Raw genomic sequence first — 25,633 nt, forward strand, 5'->3', positions numbered from 1 at the left:
TGACCTAATTAGATAATGAGCAGAACAAGAGGAAACCACATGTACACTAAAGTTCAAAAGTTTGGGTTCACTTAGAAATGTCCTTGTTTTTGAAAGAACACATTTTTTTGTCCATTAAAAGAACAAAAAATTGATCAGAAATGCAATGTAGACATTGTTAATGTTGTAAATGACTATTGTAGCTGGAAATGGCAGAATTTTTTTTATTTTTATGGAATATCTACATAGATGTACAGAGGCCCATTATCAGCAACCATCTGTGTTCCAATGGCACGTTGTGTTAGCTAATCCAAGTTTAGCATTTTAAAAGGCTAATTGATCATTATTAGAAAGCCCTTTTGCAATTATGTTAGCACAGCTGAAAACCTTTGTGCTGATTTTAAAGAAGCAATAACACTGGCCTTCTTCAGACTAGTTGAGTATCTGAAGCATCAGCATTTGTGGGTTCGATTACAGGCTCAAAATGGCCAGAAACAAAGACCTTTCTTCTGAAACTCATCAGTCTATTCTTGTTCTGAGAAATAAAGGCTATTCCATGCGAGAAATTGCCAAGAAACGGAATATCTCGTACAACGCTGTGTACTACTCCCTTCACAGAACAGTGCAAACTGTCTCTAACCAGATTAGAAAGAGGATTGGGAGGCCCCGGTGCACAACTGAGCAAGAGAACAAGTACATTAGTGTCTAGTTTGAGAAACCGATGCCTCACAAGTCCTCAACTGGCAGCTTCATTAAATAGTACCCGCAAAACACCAGTCTCAACGTAAACAGTGAAGCGGCGACTCCGGGATGCTGGCCTTCTAGGCAGAGTTGCAAAGAAAAAGCCATATCTCAGACTGGCCAATAAAATGAAAAGATGAGGATGGGCAGAAGAACATAGACTGGACAGAGGAACTCTGACTAGAAGGCCAGCATCCCGGATTTGCCTCTTCACTGTTGACGTTGAGACTGGTGTTTTGCGGGTTCTATTTAATGAAGCTGCCAGTTGAGGACTTTTTTTTAATCAGGACATTTTTCAGCTGTGCTAACATAATTACAAAAGGGTTTTCTAATGATCAAATTGCCTTTTTTACAATGCTAAATTTGGATTAGCTAACACAACGTGCCATTGGAACATGGGAGTGATGGTTGCTGATAATGGGCCATTGTACGCCTATGTAGATATTCCATTAAAAATCAGCTGTTTCCAGCTACAATAGTAATTTACAACATTAATAATGTCTACACTGTATTTATGATAAATTCGATGTTATTTTAATGGACAGAATGTGCTTTTTTTTCAAGAACTAAGACATTTCTAAGTGACCACAAACTTTAGAACGGTAGTGTACGTGCAAATCCACAAATGGCATTGCATCAATGAACTGGCTTTTCATTTACTATGTGTTACGTTATGAAAAGTTTTGCATTGCTCATTAAAATGAGCAGTGTGCCGATCTAAAACCAAAACAATGTGTCCCTGGAACTACATCTTCCATGTGTGAGGATAGTGTGTTGTTTTGTGGTACCACATTACATATAGCTCAGCTACATCGATAGCTTTGCAATAACATTAGCCTTAGGTCTGGCTCATGAAACTCATTATCCAGTTAAGGATATGTTTTTGTCTACCAATTTGGATTTTTTTCTCAACATTCTTAGAATGTCCTATAGACCCACCTTTTTAATTTATGCGGTGAGAGGTCTGCTTGAGTAATCAGTCATTAGCCAGGGAGAGATGATCACTCATCGGGTAGGAAACCAAGCCAAGATGTGTTCCAGTTCCGCGCTCATGGGTGTGACACGTGCAGACAGACTGGGGAACACAGCCAGGCCTGCTGCTCAGGTCACCTGAGAAAAGTTTGACTCAATCTTAGGACCCTGGCCTGTGTCAATCCTAGGACCTCTGTTTTTCAGATTTAGGTAGGTTGTCTTGCGGATTTCATATCTCAGACAGTTTTCACTTGGTTTGTTTAGTTATTTTCCCTTTAACTTGGTGCCTGCTATATTTAACTATTTCATCTTTGGCAAGACATTGTTTGACTTAAAAAAAAAATAAAAAAATAAATGTACCCTCTTTTTCTCCCCAATTCCGTGGTATCCAATTGTTAGTAGTTACTATCTTGTCTCATCGTTGCAACGAAGGTCGAAAGCCATGCGTCCTCCGAAACACAACCCAACCAAGCTTCACTGCTTCTTAACACACAGCGGGCATCCAACCCGGAAACCAGCCGCACCAATGTGTCGGAGGAAACACCGTGGACCTGGTTAGCGTGCACTGCGCCCGGCCCACCACAGGAGTCGCTGGTGCGCGATGAGACAAGGATATCCCTACCGGCCAAACCCTCCCTAACCCGGACGACGCTAGGCCAATTGTGCGTCATCCCCATGGACCTCCTGGGCCCAGCCGGCTGCGACAGAGCCTGGGCTCGAACTCAGAGTCTCTGGTGGCACAGGCTGTTTGACATATTTTGTATAAAAATGTACTCATTGTCACTCCTTGATTGAGTGGACGCATCGAGGCTTAGCTGTAAGTGTGTCAACGAGTATCTGCGGGGAACCTGGGTCAGTTTTTTTCTGTACTACTTTTGTAATTACGAGATCGGGGTCCTGTGGCAGTGAACACTGCTGCCAATGAGGCCTAGATTACCTCTACACAACTGTGCCTCGAATAACCAAGCTCATTCATGGCCAGGTAGTCTGTGGGCAGGATCACCTGCATCAAAGTAATTGACAAATATTTTAATGGAAAAGTATAGGCTGTTAAGGTTTCAATGCCAGTAATTAGAGTTCGTTAAAACTCCAATTATGTGGCCCTAATGCTTGTTAATTTAGAATTGTTTGCCTGAGTTATGCAGTACACCGTGGATAATTTGAGTAATTTGGAGTTGGTCCTCTTTTCACCAACACTTTTGTCTATCACATACCACCAACAGAAACTGTTTCCTAGAATTAAGAAGCTTGGAAACAGCAGTTTGATGTCATTGGTTGTCCAAACAGTTTTCAAGTGTGAACACGTGATGTTTCTTTTGAATAAAAAAGTCCTTAAAGGGATATTTCACCCAAATTACAAAATGACTTTGGTTTCCTTACCCTGTAAGCAGTCTATGGACCAGGTATGGCAGCAAGCCATGCTTTTGTTTAGTTTCCCTTAGCACTGTTTCCACTTTCTAATGTTTTAGCATTTGTGGCAGAAATCCCATTCAAGTCATGGGACCGATATGGGCATTTTTCATGTATTATGTCCAAATCATCTGAAATGATCTAAAATTGATTGTGAAGCTCAACAAAGGCACTTATAGATGATTTGAACATGTGAGAAAAATGTTAATATCAGTCCCATGACTTGAATGGGATTTGTGCCACAAATGCCAAAGAGTTAGCATATGGAAACTGGCCCAGGGAAACTAAACCAAAGCATGGATTGCTGTCATGCCTTGTTCAAAGATAGACATAGGAAACTAATATGTAATTTGGCTGAACTATCCCTTTAAAGATGTGAAATCGTTAAGGATCTGGCATGAATCAATTTGAAAGTGTACTTTTTTAAAATCTCAAAGTCCCTGAGACTAGATTGTTCAAAGACTTGGTTTTAAGTAATTTTTAAGATTTTGGCGTGAGATGTTAAACATTCTAATGTTGGGTAACTGATTTTTGGTTAGAAAACACTAATGTAAGCGGTATTTTTTAGTTTGTTGCCCTAGCACTACACTGCTGATTCACGTAATCAACTCATCAACAAGCTTTGATTATTTGAATCAGCTGTGTAGTGCTAGGGCAAAAACCAAAACGCGCTGGCCTAGGTAAACAAAAAAAGCATAGACTGTCTCTCCTTGTCTATAGAAGGAAACAAATAAGTATGTTTTTAATTTGGCTGAACTGTACCTTTTTAAAAAAATAAATAAAGTACAAATATTTTTACATGGTATTTAAATTACAGATGCATTGTAAGTACAGTATCGGTACATATTGTTACAAATTATGCAAAAAGCATGTTTATTACATAGCTGCTGTAGTTAATTCGTACATTACATCATGATGATAGAAAAACAAATTATCATCAAATGAGTACTACTAACAGATTTAAATTACTTTTGCCCAAGGGATCCATGGAATATGTTTAAACTGTGTACTATTACTCATCTACAATACATGTTCATATCACTGGCCAACATGGGCCTGGGAGGCTCTGAGACATTGGTATCCACAGTACTTCACCAATTATACATTTTTCGACTCAGTGCTTTAAATGCACTGTAATATAAGCTTAAAAACAGCAATGCTTTCTTTCTGCCTCATGGCAAAATGTGTAGAATTGCAGGATATTAGCTTGAAAAATGAAAAAAATCCTTTGTCATGCTAAGAGGCTAGCCTTTAAGTGTTATTAACCCAGGGGGTGAGACTTGGCTCGTCCAGCTGTGCACTGAAGACGTTATAGTAGAACTCCTTGTAGGGCTAGGCGATATTGAATTAATTAGATTGTGTTAAAACAAATTTGAATAATTAATGTTCCAAATGCTTGTATCGCAAGAATTTAGTATTTTTTTTTCTACTTCTGTTTTTGAGTGTTTGTCTTTTTGGTCTCGTCTCCTTCATTCCTTCTGTACTGTGCATGTTCCCACTCGCACACAGACGCCAAGCCCCTCCCCCACAATAACAATGCAAATAAATATTACTTATTTCTCTCTGAATACAAGCAGTTTCAACTTGCTATTTGCATTTGAGGTTTAGTTCAACATAATCGGTCATATGGACCCTCACCCTTCATTTGGCAAATCCAACCAGAATTCTATCCTGATTCCTGCTTACAAGCAAAAACTAAAGCAGGAAGTATCAGTGATTCGCTTGGTACGGAAGTGGGCAGATGATGCGTATGCTACACTACAGGACTGTTTTGCTAGTACAGACTGGAATATGTTCCAGGATTCATCCAATGGCATTGAGGACTATACCACTTCAGTCTTCCGGCTTCATCAATAAGTGCATCGACGATGTTGTCCCAACAGTGACCCTACATACATTTCCCAACCAGAAGCCATGGATTACAGGCAACATCCACACCGAGCTGAAGGCTAGAGCTGCCGCTTTCAAGGAGCCTGACATTAATCCGGACGCTTATAAGAACTCCCGCTATGCCTTCCGATGAACCATCATACAGGCAAGGCGTCAATATAAGACTAGGATTGAATCCTGCTACACTGGCCTGATGCTTGTCGGATGTGGCAGGGCTTGAAAAATATTAACGACTACAAAGAGACACCCAGCGGCGAGCTGCCCAATGACGCGAGCCTGCCAGACGAGCTAAATGCCATTTATGCTCGCTTCGAGGCAAGCAACACTGAAGCATGCATGAGCGCACCAGCTGTTCCGGATGACTGTGTGATCATGCTCTCCGTAGCCGATGTGAGTAAGACCTTTTAAACAGCTCAACATTCACAAAGCCGTGGGGCCAGACAGATTACCGGGAGGTGTACTCAAAGCATGCGAGGACCAACTGGCAAGTGTCTTCACTGACATTTTCAACCTCTTCCTGGCCGAGTCTGTAATACCTGCATGTTTCAAACAGACCACCATAGTCCCTGTGCCCAAGAAAGCGAAGGTAACCTGCCTAAATGAATACCGCCCCGTAGGACTCACGTCGGTAGCCACAAAGTGCTTTGAAATGTTGGTCATGGCTCACATCAGCACCATCGTGCCGGAAAACCTAGACCACTCCAATTCGCATACCGCCCCAACAGATCCACAGATGACACAATCACACTCCACACTTCCTTTTCCCACCTGGACAAAAGGAACACATATTTGAGAATGCTGTTCATTGACTACAGCTCAGCGTTCAACACCATAGTGCCCACAAAGCTCATCACTAAGTTAAGGTCCCTGGGACTAAAAACATCCCTCTGCAACTGGATTCTGGAATTTGACGGGCTGCCCCAAGGTGGTAAGGGTAGGCAACAACACATCTGCCACACTGGGACCCCTCAGGGGTGCGTGCTTAGTCTCCTCCTGTACTCCCTATTCACCCACGACTGCATGGCCAAGTATGACTCCAACACCATTAAGTTTCCTGACGACATAACAGTGGTAGGCCTGATCACCGACAACAATGAGACAGCCTATAGGGAGGAGGTTCGAGATCTGACAGTGTGGTCAATAACCTCGCCCTCAACGTGAGCAAGACAAAGGAGATGGTCATGGGCTACAGGAAAAGCCCATAAAATTGTCAGACTCCAGTCACCCAACAAATAGACTGTTCTCTCTACTACCGCATGGCAAGCGGTACAGGAGCTCCAAGTCTAGGACCAAAAGGCTCCTTAACAGCTTCCACCCCCAAGCAATAAGACTGCTGAACAATTAATCAAATGGATACCTGGACTATTACATTGACACGCCCCCCCCCCCCTTTGTTTTTACACTGCTGCTACTCGCTGTTTATGATCTATGAATAGTCACTTTACCCCTACCTACATGTACACAATAAGTCTACTAACCTGTACCCCCTCACATTGACTCGGTACCGGTAGCCCCTGTATATAGCCTCGTTATTTTTAATGTGTTTTTCTTTTACTATTTTTACTTAAGAAAATATTTACTAAATAAATTAAACTCTTTCTTGAACTGCATTGTTGGTTGAGGGCTTGTAAGTAAGCATTTCACGGTAAGATCTACACCTGTTGTATTCGGCAAATAAAATTGGGTTATTTGTGATTCAACCACAAAGACCAGGGAGGTTTTTCAGTGCCTTGCAAAGAAGGGCACCCTTTTAATTTTTTCGTTATTTTACCAGGTAAGTTGACTGAGAACACTTCTTTCTCATTTACAGCAACGACCTATGAAGTAGTTAAAGGGAAGAGGAGGGGGATGAATGAGCCAATTGTAAACTGGAGATTATTAGGTGACCATGATGGTTTGAGGGCCAGATTGGGAATTTAGCCAGGACACCGGGGTTAACACCCCTACTCTTATGATATGTGCCATGGGATCTTTAATGACCTCAGAGAGTCAGGACACCCATTTAACGTCCCATCCAAAAGACAGCACCCTAAACAGGGCAGTGTCCTGGGGCATTTATTTATTTATTTTTTAGACCAGAGGAAAGAGTGGCTCCTACTTGCCCTCCAATACCACTTCCAGCAGCATCTGGTCTCCCATCCAGGGACTGACCACGACCAACCCTGCTTAGCTTCAGAAGCAAGCCAGCAGTGGTATGCAGGGTGGTATGCTGCTTACTGAATTGGTAGATGGGTAGATGGTTAAAAAAAAAAAAATCAAGCAGACATCGACTATCCATTTGAGCATAGTAACGTTATGAATTACTCTTTGGATGGTGTATCAATATACCCAGTAACTACTCAGTTGCCGGAGACAAAGGAAAACGCTCAGGGATGAGGCCAATGGTGACTTTAAAATAGCTGTAATCAAGGTATTGACTCGGGTGTGAATCCTTTATAGAATGTAAATGAGATATTTCTGTATTTTATTTTCAATACATGTGAACATTTGTAAACTAAGTTTTCACTTTGTCATTATGGGGTATTGTGTGCAGATGGGTGAAAAACAAAATAAATGTAATCAATTTTGATTTCAGGCTGTAATGCAACAATGTGGATTAAGTCAAGGGGTACGAATTATTTCTGAAGGCATTGTAATTGTGCGTCAAAGCTTATTTAGAGAGAGGTTTTAAAAATCGATGTGAATCGCCCATAAGTAGGAAAAATTCTAGATATTATTTTTTCGCAAAGCCCTAACTCCCTGTAATACATTTTTATCGCACGAGAGTTGTTCTGATTATGAGCGGGGTCCCTGATGAATTTGCTATCACAAAAGGGAACCCTTGTATTACATTCTACCTGCCTGTGTAATATGCATGTTAATTGGCACTTGGTATGAAGTGCGATCAAAATGTAACTGTAAAAAAAATGTTTTGCACTGATAAATTGTTCCCCAGTTATTATGTTGATTTAATTTCTTTTAACAGATCGTAATTGATGGATTCTTTCCCAGACCTGGTATGGATTGCTCTTTAGCAAGCTCCAGTAACCCCGACAAAACATTTATCTTTGTGAATGATCGACCTGTCCACCAGAAGGATATCCTGAAGGTAAAAACATTTTTTGTATTAATGAAATGTACATATGTTTGTTTGTTTGTTTGGTTTAGGTAAAGGAAATCGGCAGCCAATGGGATAGAGGTGTTCTATAAACAAGAGCTTTTGAAGTTGCTTGGACAAAATATTTGTTGTCCTGTAATTGTACAGTGTGTATTCACTAGAGCTGGGACGATAAGCCAAACATTATTGATCATACCGATCACTTATCGGTGGCATTTTGTTGATTTAGTTCATTATGATAAGTAGCCTATACTAGAGAAATGTGAAGTTTGAAAATAAATAATTGTTCTAATATGGGTGATTTGTTAATGGGACAATTGATGGCTACAACCATCAAACTATTACTAGTAGTTTTAAGGATAATAAAAACATATATTTTTTAAACAGTGGTACATATTAGTGTTATAAACCTATCATTCTATTATTTTTATCACATCAATTCAGGCACTAGAAGCACACCCAGTAGTATTTTTTATTTTACATAGTCACTCCAGCTGAAGACGACAATGCATACAGAATAAAACCCAAAAGCTTATTTTCATTGCAGTCCTCTGAAGTATTACTTTGTCATCGTATAGGCCTGTCTATTATCCCCAATGTAGCTCTCTGTCATTTGATACTGTCACTTTTACAGTGTTGTAGCGTTTACATAACAAAGTGACGCATTGCTCATAGTATCATTGCAGTTCATATACCTTCTTTCTGCTTGACCATCAGGTGGTCCGGCAGCACTTCCTGGCTCAGTACCCGGCAGACTCTGCCCTCAATCGTTATCCCACTGTGATGCTCAATATCACTGTTCCCTCATCCACTGTAGACGTTAACCTGACACCCGACAAGACCCAGATTCTGCTCCAGAACAAGGTGCCGTTTTCTATTATTTTATCAATTTCCTTGCAGACCGGTTGAAAGATTAGAGAACTAAGGGGAAACAGAATATGATGGGGGGTAGTTGCAGAACCAGTTACCAGTCAATTTAGACATTTCGGCTTTCAGACTGATTCAACTGCGAATGTGCAATGCAAGATCCATTTAGAAAATTCACGATTTCCTTACGTGTAGCCTCTGCGGTATAGCAAGGAATCCACGTACTTGCTTTGGCTAGTAAACGTTACGGTCTCTTAACTTTTTAACTTCTCTTAAATGTAACTCCTCAAAACAACTTGATTTGATTTTATAAAAATAGAAAGTGCTGACCATAAACAGTAAGTTGACAATCAGTTCTGCACCCACCACCATTTGAAATAAGAGGAGCTGACCAGTGCTGTAATTAACCACAGAAATTAAATGAACAGTTACCTGGTTGCACAGCCATTTCCTGTAAAACAGAAAGGGAATAGTGAACAGCATGGGCATTCGTGTGTGTGTGTGTGTGTGTGTGTGTGGTATTTCTCACTGAGACTTTGACTCTCAGGTGGCTGTGCTGGCTGCAGTGGAGACGCTGTTGGTTTCCTTCTATGGCCCTGGGTTGGGGTCTGCCACTGAGGCTCCACCAGTCACTACAGAATATGATGGAGGCAGCGGCCTGCATGCTGCCCCATCACTGGACGACTGTAGTGGAAACGCTGAGTTAGAGGACAGTCTTGCGGAGCACAGTGTCAGAGTGGCCAAAGCTCCATCTGACTGCAGTGATGGCCCTCTATCCAGGGTAGTGGCTGGTGACCAGACAGCAGACACTAGCTCCTCCTCTTCCTCTGAAGACTGGATAGTCAACCTAAATCCAGGGGACTTTGACCTGGCATTTCCACAATTGGAAGATTACATGGCTTCGACCGGCACCGGGACAACAGATCCAGGCACGGCCAAAGGCCTGGAGAGGCTCGACAACCACGACCAAGGTCATGACAAAGGCAAAGATGTTGAGCAGTTATCAGCAGTGAGTTGGAGCCGAGGAACAGCTCTGACAGACCCCTCCACAGGCGAGCCGTTGCAGCCCGTCAAGATCCACCTGGCCACCGGATGGAGCAGTAACCTTGGCCAGGTCAAGGCCAAGGGTCAGAGCAGCCCTGGCAAAAAGGTGTCCAACGCTATAACGGAGAAACGGGCGTCGCTGACGGCCTACGACTTGATCAATAACCGTGCCATGAGGACACCCCTGTCCCCTGCCGCCCTGTTTGAGAGGGAGACCCGGGCATCGGTTCTCCAGGAGAAGCCCACAGCCAGCCTCCAGGACATCACCACTGCCGTGCAGGAGCGATGGAAAAACCTGGGGGAGGAGGACCGAAAAAAGTGGGTTTCCAGACTTCACTTTTGAAGCAGTTGTTTCCATTTGTTATTATTAGCAAGGCAAAAAAAAGAAAGGTTGACCTGTCACTTGCATGTGTAAAATATGGCCCAGGAAATTTTGCTTGGCATATTCATGTTGCTACCCAGACAGAGAATTGTTGAGATGAGCTATGTTTATATTTTCCAGACAACTGAATCTGATTACTAGGTTACATGGTCAATATTTTCCACTGTAAAACAGGTATTCTGCATGATGAAATATCTCCCCTTTTTCCAAAGTATGCCATGCATCTTAGGCACTCAAAAGTATTTTGCTAGTCAGACGCTTAACAGATTTAACTTAATATTCTGTATGTGGACACGCACTGACCCTCTCCTCTGTCTCGCCCGTCTGGTGTGGCTTATTCCTAGTTGAAGACGTCACAAAGATCTTAATCAGCAAGTGCAAAAGATCGGCCACATTTCAGATGCATCAAAAAAGTCTTGATTTATGAATATGTTCTAGTATTTCGATTTGTTGCGTTTTCGACAAATAATAAGATGTAGGCGAACGGAACGGATGATATACACTGTGTATACAAAACATTAAGAACACCTGCTCTTTCCATGACAGACTGACCAGGTGAATCCAGGTGAAAGCTTTGATTCCTTATTGATGTCACTTGTTAAATCCATTTCAACTCGTGTAGATGAAAGGGAGGAGAGACAGGTTAAATAATTACTTTTAAGCCTTTAGAGAATTGAGACGTGGATTGTTCTGTATGTGTTCCATTCAGAGGGTGAATGGGCAAGACAACCTATTTAAGCGCATTTTGAACAGGGTATGGTAGTAGGTGACAGCACACCGGTTTGTCAAGAACTGCAACACTCCTGGGTTTCTCACGCTCAACAGTTTCCCTTGTGTATCAAGAATGGTCCACCACCCAAAGGACATCCAGCATCCCTGTGGGACATTTCAGCACCGTGTGGAGTCCATGCCCCGACGAATTGAGGCTCTTCTGAGGGCAAAATCAGATGTTCCTAATGTTAGGTGTATTAATGAATATAGTTTTAGAAAAATGATTGGATCATTTTGTTAGCACTTTATCATAACACCATGTAATAACAACACATTTATAATGGATTAGTTAAATACTTTATTAATTTACCAATCATTACACCATTCATACAATGTTTGATATGGGTCCTTTATAAACCATTTACCAATCATTACACCATTCATACAATGTTTGATATGGGTCCTTTATAAACCATTTACCAATCATTACACCATTCATACAATGTTTGATATGGGTCCTTTATAAACCATTTACTAATCATTAGTTAAGTATTTTTGCTTGGCCTCAAAAATGTGGCCTATTTATGCTTTATAAGTATATAAGCTGATGCTCCTTAAGTTCTCAAAATAGCCAAGAGCATAACCAATGGTTAAAGAATAAGCATACAACACAGGATGTTAAAGGAAATATGTCAACCATTTTATTCACAAACAGTGAAACTGTTGCAAGGAATTGAGGGAGAGTTGTAAATGTAACTGTTTTGCTAATGTCAACCTAGTGAGTGGTAGTTAATCATGAAACGGGGAGATGTAGCCTACAACTAGTGGACTTTTTATTCCTTCGCTGCTGATGTGCGATTGAGGTAGAAATGTTAAGTGTACAATGCATGGCGAAAAGTATGTGGACACCTGCTTGTCGAACATATCATTCCAAAATCATGGGCATTAATATGAAGTTGGTCCCCCCCTTTTGCTGCTATAGTAGGTTCGCTTACATTCCCAGCTAACAAGATGCTTGTTTTTTTTCCCTGTTTCTACCGATGCAATTCATTTGGAAACTGGCCCAGCTTCGTAACTAATCAGCTAACCATTGTCAAACTCTGTAGTTAGTCTGTCAGGCAAGAAAGCAAGAGTTGATTGGAGGAGACTGAGTTTGTGTGTGTGGAATGGGAGGCGTGTAACTGTCACATAATCTTTTTATGGAACCCCTTATTAGGAAGAGAGTATGTGTATGGTTAAGGAAGAATAAAGAGCAGAAGGAAGAGCGAGATTATGTTCCTAACCACAATTGTATCCTATTTGTTGCTCCTCTCCCTCTGTTACTCTAGGTCAGTGTTAGAGAAGGAAGTGATGTGGAGATTTAGGGCTCAGCAGCAAAAGGCAGGGAGGAAGAGGAGTTAGAGATGATGGGAGGGATAGAGATGTGGAGGGAGAAAGGAAGAGGAGAGGGGGGAGAGGGGAAGGAGAGCACACAGGCTCCCCTCATATGTTTCCATCGAGTGTGTCTGCCCCAAGTCCAACCATTCACCCTTGTACCACACAGCCTGGGCCTGAAGTGACAGTGGCAGGGGTTTTGGAGGGATCTTTAAGTGGTAGGAACTTATATTGGTTCACGTGGACCAGGTTGTAACTCATTTGAAAGCAGGTGAAGTTTTGAGGGTGCAAGAGGGTGTGTGGTGTGTGTCCTGAGTGGACACGGGGCAGAAAGTGTGAGATGTGTAGAAAACGATTTTTAGGTGCTCTACGTATTCTGTGCCACTTTGCAGGATGGGGCCGTGCTTCCAGAAGTTCCATGACATGTTGTAGACTAGATGGAAACACAAACATGACCGTGTGAAATATGAATTGTCCTACAAATATTTAATATGAAGTTGGTCGCCCCTTTGCTCCAATAACAGCCTCCACTCTTCTGTTAAAGCTTTCCACTAGATGTTGGAACATTGCTGCGGGGACTTGCTTCCATTCAGCCACGAGCTTTAGTGAAGCTTCAATTAATCTCGAAAGTGTTCAATGGGGTTGGTCAGGGCTCAAGTTCTTCCACACCAATCTCGACAAACCTTTGTGCACGGGGGCATTGCCATGCTGAAACAGGAAAGGGCCTTCCCCAAACTGTTGCCACAATGTTGGAAGCACAGAATTGTCTGGAATGTAATTGTATGCTGTAGCATTAAGAATTCCCTTCACTGGAACTAGGGGGCTTAGGCCCATGAAAAACAGCCCCAGACCATTATTCATCCTCTACCTAACTTTACAGTTTAAAAAATAAATATATTTCACCTTTATTTAACCAGCTAGGCCAGGTGAGAACAAGTTCTCATTTACAACTGTGACCTGGAGAAGGTAAAGCAAAGCAGTGGGACAAAAACAACAGTTACACATGGGATAAACAAACATACAGTCAGTAACACAATACAACAATATAGTAAGGTTAGGGAGGTAAGGCAATAAACAGGCCATAGTGGTGAAATTACAATTTAGCATTAACACTGGAGTGCTAGATGTGCAGATGATGATGTGCAAGTAAAGATACTGGGGTGCAAAAGAGCAAAACAAATGAACAATATGGGGATGAGGTATGGTGACCAGTGAGCTGAGATAAGGCGGGACTTTACGTAGCAAAGACTTATAGATGACCTGGAGCTAGTGGGTTTGGCTACGAATATGTAGCGGGGGTCAGCCAACGAGAGCATACAGGTCACAGTGGTGGGTAGTATACGGGGCTTTGGTGACAGACTACATCCAATTTGCTGAGTAGAGTGTTGGAGGCTATTTTGTAAATGACATCGCCAAAGTCAAGGATCGATAGCATAGTTTTATGAGGGTATGTTTGGCAGCATGAGTGAAGGAGGCTTTGTTGCAAAATAAGTAGCTGATTTTGGATTGGAGATGCTTAATGTGAGTCTGGAAGAAGAGTTTAGTCTAACCAGACACCTAGGTATTTGTAGTTGTCCACATATTCTGAGTCAGAACCGTCCCGAGTAGTGATGCTGTACAGGCGGGTGAGTGAGGGCAGCAATCCGTTGAAGAGCATGCATTTCGTTTTACTAGCATTTAAGAGCAGTTGAAGGTCACGGAAGGAGTGTTGTATGGCATTGAAGCTCGTTTGGAGGTTTGTTAACACGGTGTCCAAGGAGGGGTCAGATCTATACAGAATGGTGTTGTCTGCGTGGAGGTGGATCAGAGAATCACACGCAGCAAGAGCGACATCATTGATATATACAGAGAAAAGAGTTGGCCTGAGAATTGAACCCTGTGGCACCCTCAGAGACTACCAGAGGTCCGGACAACAGGCCCTCTTATTCACTATAATTCACTATCACAATTCCAGTGGGTCAGAAGTATACATACACTAAGTTGACTGTGCCTTTAAACAGCTTGGAAAATTCCAGAAAATGATGTCATGGCTTTAGAAGCTTCTGATAGGCTAATTGACATCATTTGAGTTAATTGGAGGTGTACCTGTGGATGCATTTCAAGGCCTACCTTCAAACTCAGTGCCTCTTTGCTTGACATCATGTGAAAATCAAAAGAAATCAGAATACAAATTGTAGACCACAAGTCTGGTTCATCCTTGGGCGCTATTTCCAAACGCCTGAAGGTACCACGTTCATCTGTACAAACAATAGTAGGCAAGTATAAACACCATGGGACCAGTCAGCCGTCATACCACTCAGGAAGGAGAAGTGTTCTGTCTCCTAGAGATGAATGTACTTTGGTGCGAAAAGTGCAAATCAATCCCCAGAACAGCAGCAAAGAACCTTGTGAAGTTGCTGGAGGAAACCGGTACGAAAGTATATATATCCACGTAAAACGAGTCCTAAGTCGACATAACCTGAAAGGCCGCTCAGCAAGGAAGAAGCCACTGCTCCAAAACCGCCATAAAAAAGCCAGTGGTCTGATGAAACAAAAATAGAACTGTTTGGTCATAATGACCATTGTTATGTTTGGAGGGAAAAGGGGGAGGCTTACCAGCCGAAGAACACCGTCCCAACCGTGAAGCACGGGAGTGGCAGCAGCATGTTGTGGGCGTGCTTTGCTGCAGGAGGGACTGGTACACTTCAAATCAAATAAAATCAAATGTATTTATATAGCCCTTCGTACATCAGCTGATATATCAAAGTGCTGTACAGAAACCCAGCCTAAAACCCCAAACAGCAAGCAATGCAGGTGTAGAAGCACTTCACAAAATAGATGGCATCATGAGGTAGTAAAATTGTGGATATATTGAAGTAACATCTCAAGACATCAGTCAAAGCTTGGTCACAAATGAGTCTTCTAAATGGAGAATGACCCCAAGCATACTTCCAAAGTTGTGGCAAAATGGCTTAAGGACAACAAAGTCAAGGTATTGGAGTGGCCATCACAAAGCCCTGACCTCAATCCTATAGAACATTTGTGGGCAGAACTGAAAAAGCGTGTGCGAGCAAGGAGGCCTACAAACCTGACTCAGTTACACCAGCTCTGTCAGGAGGAATGGGCAAAAATTCACCCAACTTATTACCTGAAACGTTTGACCCAAGTTAAACAATGTAAAGGCAATGCTTCCAAATACTAATTGAGTGTATGTAAACTTCTGACCCACTGGGAATGTGATGAAATAAATAAAAGCTGAAATAAACCATTCTCTCTACTATTATTCTGACATTTCACATTCTTAAAATGAAGTGGTGATCCTAACTGAGCGAGGACAGGGAATTTTTACTAGGATTAAATGTGGAGAAATTGTGGAATTTTCAGGAATTGTGAAAAACTGAGTTTAACCAAATACATTTAAGGTGTACGTAAACTTCAGACTTCAACTGTGTGTGTGATTTGCAGGTAGAAATGTTCACATGTTTAACCTTTTTTTGTTTCCATTGCTTCAGTCTTTTAACTGCAGACTTTGGCTTTCCTTTTGCGAGGGCAAACCGGAACTCCCAATTTCTAACACATATGGACCCAGAACTTAATCGCACAGCTGACCAAATTACGTGAGATTCTAGTTCTTGGTTGATTACACACTTTTGTTTTTGTAGAAAAGTCACTGCCAACAAACACTTGTTTAGTATTTATAAAGTATAAATAGCCCACACTTTAGATGAGACCACACAAATATTTAACTAATGATTAGTAAATGTTTTATAAACAAAAATATTTAACTAATGATTAGTAAATGTTTTATAAGGAACAATATTAAACATCTTATGAATCATTATTAAATACTTTAAAAGTTGTTTATAAATGGGGGAATAACCAGGTTACTAACATTTACAAATGAGTAATGATTAATCATTTATGAATAAATGATTTACTAATTAATTCATAAATAAATGCTTTATGTGGAGCTATTATAAAGTGCTATCAATATTTTGAACATTTTGCAACTTTGGGGAGTTACACAAATGTTGCACATCTTACATTTTGTGACCTTTTTTTAAAATTGCCTTTCCACAACTGAGAGGATATGATTCTTCCGCAGTATCCATACCACAGCACACTGTAATAGGGTCTGCATGACTCACGATTCCGCACAAGGCAACTCGCCTTTGTGCTTTCCTAACAGTGTAGAATTATTTTAATCGAACGTATCAAAGATGAGCAATGCATGTCGTACTACCATTCTCTGGACTTCTAACAACATCCAGATACGCTTTCACAGGCCAGTAAATCCAATCATAAACGGCGTTATCTTCTGATCTCAATCCACCGAGACCGAACAACATGGAATAACATCATTAGCCTCTACTGAATTTATCGTAGATTACTGCATACCAGTTGAAAGGATGGAAAATGTGTATCAGCATTAGCCTACGTGTGGAACCTATGTAAGGTATGGACGAGTGTATGGAAAAAGACATCTGTTTTAGAATCCCGCCATGTGTTAGTGCTGTCTTAAACATGAAATAAGAGGAGGCAAATATTTGGCTCTTTTCGACGCTGCTGTTAAGTGGCACGCCACTTCTAGGAATCGTTATCGCTCTCGCATGAACTTTAGTAACACAGGTCAGTTGCATGTGTGGATACAGTGCCATAAACCCATAGGGGATATTTACTTGGAAGCGTGTGGGAATGGAAGTTAGCAGACCCCCCCCCCCCCCCCCCCCCCCCCACGCTTGATGTAGCTCTTGCAATGTTTTATTTGTTGTGATTATTTTAAGCAATAGAATGAGGAAAGATAACAAAAACCCTGTCTGTCTTCCAGCTAAATGTATAGACCAGATCCTCCTCCAGAATCCCTGTGCTAGAGAAGCACTGACTTCTTATTGCACGCACTATATACTTTTGATCCTCTCTTATGAAAGCCAGGCTCTAAATGCAAACATTGTGTTACCTAATAATGCAGTAGCTTGAAACATTGAGTATAGCACGGTCCACTGTAGTCGGTCTTAGTGGACACTGTAGCTGCTGGGAGGATTTTTGAGGATCTCTCCCTTATTTCCCATGTGTGCACTGCATAACCAACACCTGGCTGGAATCTGAAACCGCACACTTTATCCAGGGAGACTTAAATTGCCTTACTGCTTTACATTGCTGTTGTGTAGGTGGACCTTTGTCTTAAGGCTGTACTGTTTGGACTTCCAGAAGGTACGGCGCTGGTAGAAGGTGATTTACAGTATAGATGGACACTTTTTTTTATTTTTATATAGCAACGCTGACAATTTTACTCAGAATTTTGGGAGCACCCCAAATTTTTCTCTGTCCCCTGAGCTCCCCACAAATGCTCCTTTGGAGCATTTCACATTAGAATACTGGTATCGCTTCTGCACTTCACAAAAGTTTACAAACTTTGGACTTCTTTTAGCTTATTTTTAATATACTTTCCCAGAAACTGAGATGTGTCCCTCTGACAACAATGATTTGTGCATTCTGAATTGGGTTCAATTACTTTTTTATTCTGTCACCCTGGACTGCTGTTTCCTGTTTCACTTGCGACTGTTTCCTTAAATTTAAACGGGGTGTTTCAGGGCATAAACGACTCAGGCAGATTGACAGTAAAATGGGATGGGTTTCTTTATTTGCCGACTCAATACATTAAAACACAACTTGTGAAAGGAAGTGCCAAACAGATGCCATACATAATGCGGAGAAAGATGTGTGTTTTTTGAATGAATGGGGTTTGTGGAGCTAAACTCTTATTTTAGTGTATTGAACCAATATCTGATCATACTTGGATACAAGCAGTAGTTATTGCTTTCAAGCATGTTATCGCGACTTTAGCCCTAACCTCTAGCCTTGAGGTGACTCAAAAAGTGTATGTATTGACAGCAGCTAGCAAACCTCAACACACTGCCACTGATGTTAATTGGCAGGAATGTGGACAATTCCAAGTGGAAGGTCAAGACTGGATATTTTAACAGTCCCCCACTTCCATTTTGAGTGATTCACCTCCCACCCCCATCTGACTACTAGTAGCAGATGTTTTTCATCTTGACATTTTCTGCACATTTTCTAAGCTATGATTTACTGCATGTCACTGGGACCCACTTAGATTCACAGAGTAAATTGAATCAAGATTCCATATGTGGATTTGGGATATTTAAGTGGTCACAACTTGTGACACCTTCAATAAACCTGCACTACCGGTCAAAACTTTTTTAGAACACCTACTCATTCAAGGGTTTTCCTTTTAATTTGACTATTTTCTACATTTGTATAATAATAGTGAAGACATCAAAACTATTATATAACACATATGGAAACATAGTAACCAAAAGTGTTATAAAATATATTTAGATTTGTTTATTTGAGATTCTTAAAATAGCCACCTTTGCCTTGATGACAGCTTTGCACGCTCTTGGCATTCTCTCAACCAGCTTCACGAGGAATGCTTTTCCAACAGTCTTGAAGGAGTTGCTGAGCACTTGTTGGCTGCTTTTCCTTCACACTGCAGTCTGACTCATCCCAAACCATTTCAATTTAGTTGAGTTCGGGGGATTGTGGAGGCCAGATCATCTGATGCAGCACTCCATCACTGTCATCCTTGGTCAAATAGTTCTTACACAGCCTGGATGTGTGTTGGTCATTGTCCTGTTGAAAAACAAATGATAGTCCCACTAAGCGCAAACCAGATTGGATGGTGTATCGCTGCAAAATGCTGTGGTAGCCATGCTGGTTAAGTGTGCCTTGAATTCTAAATAAATCAGACAGTGTCACCAGCAAAGCACCCCCACACCATAACACCACCACCTCCATGCTTCACGGTGGGAAATACACATGCAGAAATCATCCGTTCACAAAACACCTCGTCTCACAAAGACACGGCGGTTGGAACCAAAAATCTCAAATTTGGACTCCAAAGGACAGATTTCCACCGGTCCAAGCAAGTCTCTTCTTATTGGTGTCCTTTTAGTAGTGTTTTCTTTGCAGCAATTCAACCATGAAGGCCTGATTCACGCAGTCTCCTCTGAACAGTTGATGTTGATGTGTCTGTTACTTGAACTGAAGCAGTTATTTGGGCTGCAATTTCTGAGGCTGGTAACTTTAATGAACTATTCCTCTGCAGCAGAGGTAACTCTGGGTCTTCCATTCCTGAGGTGGTGCTCATGAGAGCCAGTTTCATCATCACGCTTGATGGTTTTTACGACTGCACTTGAAGAAGCGTTCAAAGTTCTTGAAATGTTCTACATTGACTTAAAGTATTGATGGACTGTCGTTTCTCTTTGCTTATTTGAGCTGTTCTTGACGTAATATTAACTTTTTAAAAATGTTTTACCAAATAGCTGTCTTCTCTATGCCCCCCTACCTTGTCACAGCACAAATGATTGGCTCAAATGCATTAAGAAGGAAAGAAATTCCACAAATTAAATTAAGAAGGCACACCTGTTAATTGAAATGGATTCCAGGTGACTACCTCATGAAGCTGGTTGAGAGAATGCCAAGAGTGTGCAAAGCTGTCAAGGCAAAGGGGCTATTTTGAAGAATCTCAAATATAAAATATATTTTGATTTGTTTTACACTTTTTCTTTTTTGGGGGTACTACATGAGTCCATATTTGTTATTTCATACGTTTGATGTCTTCACTATTATTCTACAATGTAGAAATAGTAAAAATAGAAACCCTTGAATGAGTAGGTGTTCTAAAACCTTTGACCAGTAGTGTATTAACCTCACTTCTGAGAAAAGTAAATTCAATCTGTAGTGTCAGTGCGCTCTCTGCATTTGTAAACGCAGGGCACTGTCAGATTGCCATTCATAAATTTAGGTTTGGAGCGTTCAGAGCGCACACTGTACGCTCTGGCTGAGGATTAGGGTTGATCCGAGCATTCTGACCTAGCCAGTTAGCTTGGGTGCTTGACTGCTGTTAACGTTGGCTACCTTGCTAGCTACTTCCAGACACATGCGAGAACAGCTCACTCTGTCCATTTTCCTCGCCCTCTCAGAGCTGGTTTGGCTGTTTTTATGTTATCCAGAGCGTTGGTGACAAACTGTGCTGCTGGCAACAACAGATTAGTGCTCTGAATTCGGGATAGATAGCCAGTTGTCGCAGTGACATCATGAACATTCCATTGAAATGGTTACTTGCATAGTGGAGTATTTTTGTTTAGACATGTAACTAGTTAAACAATGAACCATAATCCCAACTCATAATGTTACTACCCTGCATGAAGCTGCAGGTAGCTAACCAACCAGGTTCAATGTTAGCTAGCTAACATTAGGCTATAACTAGCAATGCAAATGGCACTGAGATTTATGATCTGTGTAGTATTATTATTTGTAACGTTAGCTAGCGATCCAGCTAACTTGAAATTATTTTCTGACAAAATTAGAATAGTTTAATATCTGAAAATGTAGTTTGCAAGACTATCTTCTCCCTTTGTCACGGATGTCAAGGTTGCCCTTAGTTTGAAGATGTAATCTGGAGACACGTATTTTATACAATAGCCTTTATTTGTGTGTTCTCTATTCAACTCCCTCTGCACAATTGCAATCAAACGCCAGAATTTTCTCCCTCCTTATCTATCATACTTTAATTCAACTGGGCATTCCACTGATCTCAACTCGGTGTTCCAGAAAGTGGAGAGCAACATTGTTGACGCGCGACATACGCCTAGTTTCCTGAAACGAGTTACATATCTATATGTGTGTGTGTGTTATATATATACACCCACTTTGAGGGCATTATATCTTTAATACAATGGGTTACCAACATATTCAAATAATGATTGACATATTTTCATTAAACTTTATTTTGATTAATTTATTCATACTATTTCATCCTTCCACAAGATATAGTCCCGACACAAATTTGCATTTGTTTAAGCTGTTTTCTAGTGACATTTATTTGGAATCATGGCATAGTGGCAAAATGTGCTCAATTGTCAGGACGCTGTTGTTCAGAGGGTTACAACACAGCTAACGCAATTACTTCAAACTGAAGCTGGAAAGACTGCAAACTAGCTGCACTTAATTTCGTTTGATCTTTTTTTTAATTGACATTTCTTTATATACAGTGCCTTGCGAAAGTATTCGGCCCCCTTGAACTTTGCGACCTTTTGCCACATTTCATATTTTTTTGTGAAGAATCAACAACAAGTGGGACACAATCATGAAGTGGAACGACATTTATTGGATATTTCAAACTTTTTTAACAAATCAAAAACTGAAAAATTGGGCGTGCAAAATTATTCAGCCCCTTTACTTTCAGTGCAGCAAACTCTCTCCAGACGTTCAGTGAGGATCTCTGAATGATCCAATGTTGACCTAAATGACTAATGATGATAAATACAATCCACCTGTGTGTAATAAAGTCTCCGTATAAATGCACCTGCACTGTGATAGTCTCAGAGGTCCGTTAAAAGCGCAGAGAGCATCATGAAGAACAAGGAACACACCAGGCAGGTCCGAGATACTGTTGTGAAGAAGTTTAAAGCCGGATTTGGATACAAAAAGATTTCCCAAGCTTTAAACATCCCAAGGAGCACTGTGCAAGCGATAATATTGAAATGGAAGGAGTATCAGACCACTGCAAATCTACCAAGACCTGGCCGTCCCTCTAAACTTTCAGCTCATACAAGGAGAAGACTGATCAGAGATGCAGCCAAGAGGCCCATGATCACTCTGGATGAACTGCAGAGATCTACAGCTGAGGTGGGAGACTCTGTCCATAGGACAACAATCAGTCGTATATTGCACAAATCTGGCCTTTATGGAAAGAAGAAAGAAGGCAAGAAAGCCATTTCTTTAAAGATATCCATAAAAAGTGTTGTTTTAAAGTTTGCCACAAGCCACCTGGGAGACACACCAAACATGTGGAAGAAGGTGCTCTGGTCAGATGAAACCAAAATTGAACTTTTTGGCAACAATGCAAGACGTTATGTTTGGCGTAAAAGCAACACAGCTCATCCGCCTGAACACACCATCCCCACTGTCAAACATGGTGGTGGCAGCATCATGGTTTGGGCCTGCTTTTCTTCAGCAGGGACAGGGAAGATGGTTAAAATTGATGGGAAGATGGATGGAGCCAAATACAGGACCATTCTGGAAGAAAACCTGATGGGGTCTGCAAAAGACCTGAGACTGGGACGGAGATTTGTCTTCCAACAAGACAATGATCCAAAACATAAAGCAAAATCTACAATGGAATGGTTCAAAAATAAACATATCCAGGTGTTAGAATGGCCAAGTCAAAGTCCAGACCTGAATCCAATCGAGAATCTGTGGAAAGAACTGAAAACTGCTGTTCACAAATGCTCTCCATCCAACCTCACTGAGCTCGAGCTGTTTTGCAAGGAGGAATGGGAAAAAAATTCAGTCTCTCGATGTGAAAATCTGATAGACATACCTTAAGCGACTTACAGCTGTAATCGCAGCAAAAGGTGGCGCTACAAAGTATTAACTTAATGGGGCTGAATAATTTTGCACGCCCAATTTTTCCGTTTTTGATTTGTTAAAAAAGTTTGAAATATCCAATAAATGTCGTTCCACTTCATGATTGTGTCCCACTTGTTGTTGATTCTTCACAAAAAAATACAGTTTTATGCCTCCCGGGTGGCGCAGTGGTTAAGGGCGCTGTACTGCAGCGCCAGCTGTGCCATCAGAGTCCCTGGGTTCGCGCCCAGGCTCTGTCGTAACCGGCCGTGACCGGGAGGTCCATGGGGCGACGCACAATTGGCCTAGCTTTTTTAGTAAGGGTAGAGTTGTTGCTTAGGTAGCTAGCTAATTTTAGCAATATTAGCATAGACATGACATCAATCAAGACCTCAAAGCCAGACCGTCTCAATGGCAGCTTCTTGTCATTGTTGCTAGCCATCTGTCAGTTAAGAATCATAACCCACGCCTTCCGGCCACATTGATGCGCTTGCTTCATTTTCGTGATTCTGTCTGCCAACCCGTCGATATGGGTATACTAAGAATCATCTCGAAGAGCCCTCCAAACCATGTGCTTATGATAATATGCAGTATTTAGACTAATTAAACTGTTGTAGTTTTTGGTTCTTCATCAAATATTTGGCAGCCATAAAATATATATTTTTTATTTTCAAATAACTTGCATATATTCAAATACCTCCAAATATTATTTGGTTTTCTGAGAGTTATTCAAAATACTAAATTGTTTTTCTTAGATCTGTATTTGAATGTCAAAATAGTTTTAGTTGAAACACTATATCAACTATATTCGACTACCTCGAGTATTTGAAAAGTTGGCGTTTTCAAATAAACCACTAAAATGCAATTATGTCCAGGTCTGTTGCTACATTCTTAGAGACCTTGAGTGAGATACCTTCGTGTTATGTTGGAGATGATAAGCAAATTAAAAAATTGTATATTAATTGGTTTCTGGTCCTTGCAGGTATGAGGATAAAGCAAAGAAACACCTGGAACGCTATGACCTCCAGACCAAGCTGGCCTCTGATCGAGATGTGAGAGTGCCCGAGAGGAGGCTCTGTCTGGTCTCCCCGCTGAGTCGGCCCCAGGGCCAGAAACGCAAGGTCCTGCCTTCTAACCAGCCGGTCCTAGACCAGCTCTTCTTTTCCCAGCCCCGGAAAAAGAGGAGCCCTGGGCCAAAGCCCTCACAACCACTACCGTTCAGTGTGGTTACCCTCAGGCAGCGGCTTCATCGCCTCTCGTTCCAGAGCAACCCAAGACCTCAGGGCCTCCGGCTTGTAAACCGCTTGGCCTCTCAAAGCGCCTGGGTCGTTTTATGTGGTAGAAAGCTCATGTTGTTAAATCCATTTCGGGTGGAGGAGGCCTTGCTGTTTAAGAGACTTCTGGAGAATAATATACTTCCAGCAGCGAGCCTGCAGAACCCGATACAGTTAACAGATAGGTGAGAAATCTGAGTGATACGTTACCCAACAGTGAAATGTGAACATTGACCCAATCTTGTTCTTCGCTCATAAATTCAGTGATTTCATAAAGCATTATATAATCTAGTCATTATGTAACACTATCTGGTATTATCTGGTACCTGCTATACAGTACTTATAAATTACTGGGTAGAATTGTAATTTTATAAATATACTGAACAAAAAATATAAACGCAACATGCAACAATTTCTAAGATTTTACTGAGTTACAGTTCATGTAAGGAAATCAGTCAATTGAAATAAATGAATTAATGTCCTAATCTATGAATTAAACATGACTGGGCAGGGGCATGGCCTGGAAGGGCACTGGCCCACCCACTTGGGAGCCAGTCACACCACTGGGGAGCTAGGCTCAGCCAACCAGAATGAGTTTTCCCCCACAAAAGGGCTTCATTACAGACAGAAATACTTCTCAGCATCCTGCAGGTAGAGAGAGCCCGGGTGTGGGCTGGCATGGTTACACGTGTTGTGAGGTTGGTTAGATGTACTTCCAAATTCTCTGAAGAGACATTGGCTTATGGTAGAGAAATTAACATTCAATTATCTGGCAACAGCTCTGGTGGACATTCCTGCAGTCAGCATGCCAATTGCATGCTTCCTCAACATAAGACATCTGTGGAATTGTGTTGTGACAGAACTGCACATTTGTTTGTAGATTTGTATTGTCCCCAGCACAAGGTTATCTTGGTAAAGGATAAATGCTCACTAACAGGGATGTAAACAAATTTGTGCACAAAATTTTTAGCAAAATAAGCATTCTGTGCATATGAAACATTTTTGGCATCTTTTGTTCCAGCTCCTGAAACATGGGACCAACACTTTACATGTTGCATTTATATTTTTGTACAGTGTACATGATTACTTTTTGGATCATTGTCCCATGTGGTACCAGGTATAGATTTGTTGTCCTTTGTTAATGCAATATGTGCTTGTCTTTTTTTAGTATCCTAGGGGGTGCTGAGTATACTCAGTCTCTCTGTACAATGGAGAAGGGAAGTCCTGAGCTGAGAGGAATGGCCATCTTCTCTGATCCCAGGCTTGTGGCCAACGGGTTTCAAATCACACTCACTCCAGGTAGGGTAGAATATGAATTAAATAGATTTTCATCATTGGTTGGTTAGTTGACAAATAGCCAAATTTAACTTCTTGTAACTACCCATCCCGGATCCGGGAGCTTTGTCATCAACTACAGTAATTAGCATAACGCAACGGACAAAAAACAGACAAAAAGATTTTCTAGAAAATATTCATATT

The 25,633-nt window shown here is 41.3% G+C and overlaps 1 protein-coding gene across 3 annotated transcripts in view; it reads left to right on the plus strand.

Annotated features, from left to right (window-relative positions):
* Positions 1-25,633, plus strand: part of pms1 (PMS1 homolog 1, mismatch repair system component) — a 64,074-nt gene that overhangs the window by 15,441 nt on the left and 23,000 nt on the right. For all 3 annotated transcript variants that reach the window (XM_036958929.1, XM_021579221.2, XM_021579222.2), the window contains exons 7-11: positions 7,958-8,080; positions 8,807-8,953; positions 9,504-10,318; positions 23,863-24,339; positions 25,323-25,453. In XM_036958929.1, coding sequence (XP_036814824.1) covers positions 7,958-8,080; positions 8,807-8,953; positions 9,504-10,318; positions 23,863-24,339; positions 25,323-25,453 — 1,693 coding nt within the window. The remainder of the gene's footprint in view (positions 1-7,957; positions 8,081-8,806; positions 8,954-9,503; positions 10,319-23,862; positions 24,340-25,322; positions 25,454-25,633) is intronic.

The sequence above is a fragment of the Oncorhynchus mykiss genome, chromosome 22, assembly GCF_013265735.2.
Source record: "Oncorhynchus mykiss isolate Arlee chromosome 22, USDA_OmykA_1.1, whole genome shotgun sequence".
NCBI classification, from domain to species: Eukaryota; Metazoa; Chordata; class Actinopteri; order Salmoniformes; family Salmonidae; genus Oncorhynchus; species Oncorhynchus mykiss.